The sequence below is a fragment of the Bidens hawaiensis genome, unplaced genomic scaffold (assembly GCF_021521415.1).
Source record: "Bidens hawaiensis isolate Kalapana, Puna unplaced genomic scaffold, B.hawaiensis_p1.1 tig00006085_1, whole genome shotgun sequence".
NCBI classification, from domain to species: domain Eukaryota; kingdom Viridiplantae; phylum Streptophyta; class Magnoliopsida; order Asterales; family Asteraceae; genus Bidens; species Bidens hawaiensis.
Window position 1 is genome coordinate 855,912 of NW_027491404.1, and position 5,577 is coordinate 861,488.

Below are 5,577 nucleotides of genomic sequence, written 5' to 3' on the forward strand. Positions count from 1 at the left end.
TTTTTTGCTTAATGGTGTAAATTATCCATTGTCTGAAAATTTTTATTTATAGTATAAATTTACCCGTTTTTATTAGAAGCTTGTTACACAACAGAACCCAATTTACTCTCCATATCCTTTCCAGAAATCAAATTTTTTATAGGTGTAACCGTGTAACATATTCTTTCACAGTAAGGTGTGCATTGGAGTTGGATGCATGCATATAAACTTCGGTATTAAAACTAAGATAAAACCTTACCAAAAATAATGATTAGGGTAATTTACAAAGATAATCACCGTGGTAAAGCAATGTCTGGATTTTGGTCTTAGAAAATTACATGTTTAGTTTCACTCAATTCCAATGTAGTGGCATATCCAAGAATATTTTTCATGTTAATAATCAAATACTAGTAAAAAAATATCGAACATGCTAATATTGAGTGAGATTTGAGAACCGTATATCATAATAGATAATTAAACTCATTGTATAGACATACATATATACGACATGTTATTTTGGTGTCTTTCGTTCTGATTCTTGAAATCTTTTTTATTTTCTATATTTCTAAAGAAAACTAAAATAATGAGAACAGCTAATACAAAATAATTGTTTTATATTTACATGTTAAAACTTAAAACCATTGGTACAAGGGGCTTAGGTTTCCTTTCTAACTCCTTGATTCTCCTCCCACTCCTAGGCTAATCACCAACAATAACAATATTGATTAGCTTAGCCTCTTCTATGATCTCTTATTTGACCGTCACAAGCACACCCCTTTCATTTTATTTAACAGCAATTTTTTCACACCTAAAGTATCGCCTAACCTTACACTGGCTTGCAAGGATTTTGAATTCACTATCATATTCGTGGGAGCAAACATCTTACTACTAGACTATTTGATCATGAGTTTCAAACATATTTAGATGATTTGCAGAATATATTGAATGCCAACAACTCAATAAAATTAGTATGCTTTCTTAGGCCATATTTCTTTGTTTGCCATCTTTAGACAACTTTTGATGCTAAAAAGCATCCTCATAATAATTAAATCCTTATAATTTATCATTTCATATGATCGGAATCACCATTTATTGATCACATCCTCAACCCCCCCCCCCCCCCACCTTTTTTTTTGAACGTAAGAAAGAGAAAACAAAATAAATAGTTTTTATCTAATAAAACAGAGACAGAGAGAGAATGTGATATAGAAAGCTTTTAAAGATGAACAAAAATTTTGAGTTTAAGATGGGTTTTGCTAATATATAGATATAATGATAAGGTATCCAATGCTATGCTCGAGGTGATGTTAGACGATCTCTTAGCATTCTTTTTCTTGTATGTGGAAGCCCTTGAGCGGATCAGGAAGTGAGAGAATTAGATAGGCAAGGTGTGGAAGAGGATAAGTCCTTTTAAACCAACGGGCTTGGACAGATGATAGTTGAGAGACGGAGTGTCGTCTGTAAAGAGGAGGAGAAAGGAGACCGGTCAAACAACATTGTAGACAAATGTGCTTGTCCTACTCCAGTTGTGGATGCTCTAATACAATTTCCTACAACTATTTGTACACCAAGAGAGTTTAAGTTGGGATAATCTATGTTGTGAGCTAGTGTATGCATAATATATTAAATCTTGATTTAATCATTAGATACATCAAAAGACAAATACCATAAAAATGACATATCTTTTTTCTTACAAAAGTCGGTCAACAAACTTTTACACACTAAAATAAAATCCCTCTACATGTTAAATTCGAACAACAATATAATAAAAAAAAAATTAAAGCAACTTTGAACCAATATATGCATATTGTTTTTAAAAACCATCAGGATAAAATAAATTATAAGGCATGTAGGAACAAGCGGATGTACCCCAAGTTATTTTAGTATAAATTTTATACTTTTGTTCAAATTTAGTTTGTAAGGAGGATGTTAACTGTTAAGAGTGATTTTGCTAAGAAGAGATAAAAACGCATGCTTCTTTTTGTGGACTTGACTAAAACCCGGCGCTTATTTTCAACTAAATAATTAGTTTTCATTAGGTGCAAATTGTCTTGTTTGATATTATTTATATCCTGTGCGTGGTTTGAATTTTGAAAAACATGAACTTGCGTATTTCTTTTTGCTCCATTATATAAAGTATAAACCGGCGAATAAAATCATATATGTATATATTATTATTAATATACATAAGTAATAATGCATAAATCATTCTCTCTAAAGTCAATCGTATGACCACATTTCCTCCTCAATCTTTCCTTTGAAAAACATGCCAATAAAATCAGATAAAAAAAGATGTATAAATCTTAATTGATAGTAACATTTGATTTATCAATTAACTATTATAAAACAAATATAATTTGTTCAAAAAAATTGGTATGAAAAATAGAAGGATAAAAAAAACATATATAACAATCACGAGTAACTTTTGTTCTTCGATTTGACCAAGGTTTGAACGAATAACTCGCCTGCCCTGTACGAGGACCGTACCAGGGGCCCGCTTGCTACATAGCGGAACCCGATCGACTCTCCATATTCTTTCCAGTAATCGAATTTCTCAGGTGTAACATATTCTTTCACAGTAAGGTGTAATGGAGTTGGCTGCATGTATATAAATTTCAGTTTTCATCAATCATGTAATTAAGTGTAGTAATTGATATAATAAAAGTAAATAAAGCAAAAGAAGTCACCTGTAAGTACTGTCCAAGAGTCAAAATATCAACATCAATGGCGCGTAAATCAGCCATGGCTTGCTTCAACTCTTCATCAGATTCTCCAAGTCCCAACATTATTGATGTTTTAGTAATCATCCCTTCCTTACTTAACTTAGCATGTTTTAGAACTGATAAACTCTGTTCATATCTACACCCACAACACAAAATGTGATTTACATCAATAGCAAATACTTTGAATGAATAAAACCCGTTAGAGAAAACTCACCCAGCTCGTGGATCTCTTACGATCCGTTGTAGTCGTTTAACGGTTTCGATATTATGGGCAAAAACATCCAACCCTGAGTTTGCCAACATGGATACGGCTTCTAAATCACCCCGAAAATCAGAAGTCAAACACTCCACCATTATCTCTGGCTTGCTTTTCTGCCAAGCGTGTACTTCAATTAAATATTTCATCCATATGCAAGAAAAGAAGATGGTGGATATTATGTATGTACCTTCATTGCTTTGACGGTTTCAGCAAAGTGACCACTCCCACCATCTGGTAAATCATCACGATCGACACTCGTTAAAACGATGTAATCCACACTACAATGTAAAGCACCGAAAACAAATTATGTTGGAACTTTTGTTCATGGGGCCCACCGATACACTGCTAACCAATGGGATCAGGTAAAATACGGTCTATAAAGAGTTAAGAGGTAAAAATTTGCTCATTGTAGTTTAATTAATATGAATTGTGATTAGGAGTTACCCCCAACTAACAATGGCTTGAGCGGTGTTTTGTGGTTCCATAGGATCTGGTGGTGCGGGGTTTTTGCTAGTTTTGACAGCACAAAATCGGCATCCTCTGGTGCACGTGTCACCAAGAAGCATGATGGTGGCAGTTGCAATACCGTCTCCACCTCCATTCCAACACTGCCATAAATGTCATATAATACAATGGTATTAAAAACAATTCACTTGAAAGTGCTTGATTTGTTATCATGAAAACTTTGACATTTAAATTGGCGCGTTGTTCGACTGAAGTCAAATGTCTCAATACTGTTGAACAGTGTTTAGATATCAATAAACACTGGCAGAAAAAAAGTATTTTTGTTGCCTAAATCAATTAGATAAATAGCAAATTTCTCAAATATCATTTAATAATGTTAGAAAAAGGCAATTTCTTTGAAAAAAATCAAGAAAATCATTTTAGCCGGTATTTATTCTAACCAGTTACTTTGAAACTACACAATATACATGACCGAAAATGGTTCATCATGACATACTTTTAAGTGTTCATAGTTTAGTTAGAACAATGGTTAGTTTGCAATGGTACTACAGCATGATAGTTGAAAATAAAATGATCCATCTAAAATGAGTAGCTAATGTCTCAAATAGCATGGAAAAATAAAACTTTCTGATCACAATCAAACAAATACAACAGATGTTTAAAATAGCATTGAATAATGGACCTTGGTCTAAAAAAAGCAAGCCTGCGCAAATTCTTAAAAACAATATCAATAAATTTTGAGTAAAGGTCATAAATACCATCAAACAATAACAGAAAACAGGAATACTTTTTCGATCAAGATCCAAGAAAACATAGCAAATGTCTCAATTACAGGTTAACTTAACAATGGCATACAGAGGTTTGATTTTCTTAACCAAATTAAACAAATCAACAACAAATCGTTCATTAATGTTCGTCTACATTCGTTCATGTTCGGTTATCAAAGGTTTTTTTAAATGCTATACTTTTTAGTTTATCATCCTAACAATTAAAGTTTAAATTTTTATTTCCATATTAATATATGTTTTTTTGTGTTCATTTATGAAGTTCACGAACAAACACAAAAAAGCTTCGTGAAACGTCCGTTTGTCCTACAAATGCTTAACGAATGACACGAACAAGGTCGGTTCGATTCAATTACAACCCTAACAGCAAATTTATCACATACCCATGAATGATGACAGCAAAAGACTTCACATTTTAACTAATAATAATAAAAATAATTAATAAAATGAATACCTCTCCAATGTTAGGGCATTGAGCTTCTTCACAAACAGTATTGAGTTTAAGTGTGGACAAAGAATCTTTAACCTCCTGGTACTTGGCTCCTTGTGGGGCCTTTTGCCGGAGCCAACCCGGTTTCTTAACATTCGGGTCCCTGCCCGTGAACGGACCCATACTATCATTGCTCTTGGTCGAGGTAGAAGAATCAGCCGAAGAAACGCAACTGATGAGTGAAAAACGAATTTGAAATGGGGTTGAAATTGAAGTGGAGATTGGGTAATTGGAACAAGTGGGTGACTTGAATTGCTGAATCAGCATCATGGTTGAATTTGATGATGAGATCAAGAATGAATTTGAGAAGATTTGTGTTTGGGTTTATGAATCAAAGAGGTAGGGGGCGATAAAACCCAAGGCTGATTTGTTGTTTACTTCACTTACTTTTTATTTTTTATTTATTTTTATTTGTTTGGTTGCTTGTTTATTATAATTTACTAGTACGGTGCCCGCGCGATGCGGCGGCGAACAATAGTTAAAGGTTGTTAACGAGCTAATATAATCCAAACCAGGGCTAGCTCGAACTTCATTCCGAGCTAAATTGACTGTCTGTGTATGATTTATTGTCCACAGCTGATCGAATAAGTTAAGGGTAGTTTAGTCTTTATGTTTAATGTAATATGGCTCATTCGCTAAGCATGTATAGCGAATGAGGTCCATTCATTATAGATTAAGCTCATTCGCTAAGGGATTTAGCAAATGAAGGCTCATTCGTTAATGTAATGTCCATTTGTTGAGGATGTTTAACGAATGGGAGGTCATTCTCTACGGGAAACCTTATTCGTTAGGTGTGTCTAACAAATGAGAGACCTCATTCATTAGTGATGATTAACGAATGAGGGTAGCTTATAAATAGGCATTTTCTAATGAATA

The 5,577-nt window shown here is 33.5% G+C and overlaps 1 protein-coding gene across 1 annotated transcript; it reads right to left on the minus strand.

Moving 5' to 3' along the window:
* Positions 1–2,259: 2,259 nt before the first annotated feature.
* Positions 2,260–5,046, minus strand: LOC143631493 (lipoyl synthase, chloroplastic-like). The gene is made up of 6 exons (XM_077100254.1): positions 4,666–5,046; positions 3,406–3,569; positions 3,149–3,239; positions 2,917–3,074; positions 2,667–2,838; positions 2,260–2,577 (listed from the first exon to the last, which is right to left on the minus strand). Exons 1-6 carry the CDS (start codon positions 4,969–4,971, stop codon positions 2,392–2,394), a joined length of 1,077 nt encoding a protein of 358 aa, XP_076956369.1. The 5' UTR covers positions 4,972–5,046; the 3' UTR covers positions 2,260–2,391.
* Positions 5,047–5,577: the final 531 nt, after the last annotated feature.

Coding starts and splice junctions, on each gene's coding strand:
- LOC143631493 (XM_077100254.1), bottom strand. CDS start 4,971: ATGATGCTGATTCAGCAATTCAAGTCACCCACTTGTTCCAATTACCCA. Junction 3,075..3,148: donor AAACCGTCAAAGCAATGAAG/GTACATACATAA, acceptor CACGCTTGGCAG/AAAAGCAAGCCAGAGATAAT. Junction 2,839..2,916: donor GTAAGAGATCCACGAGCTGG/GTGAGTTTTCTC, acceptor TTGTGGGTGTAG/ATATGAACAGAGTTTATCAG.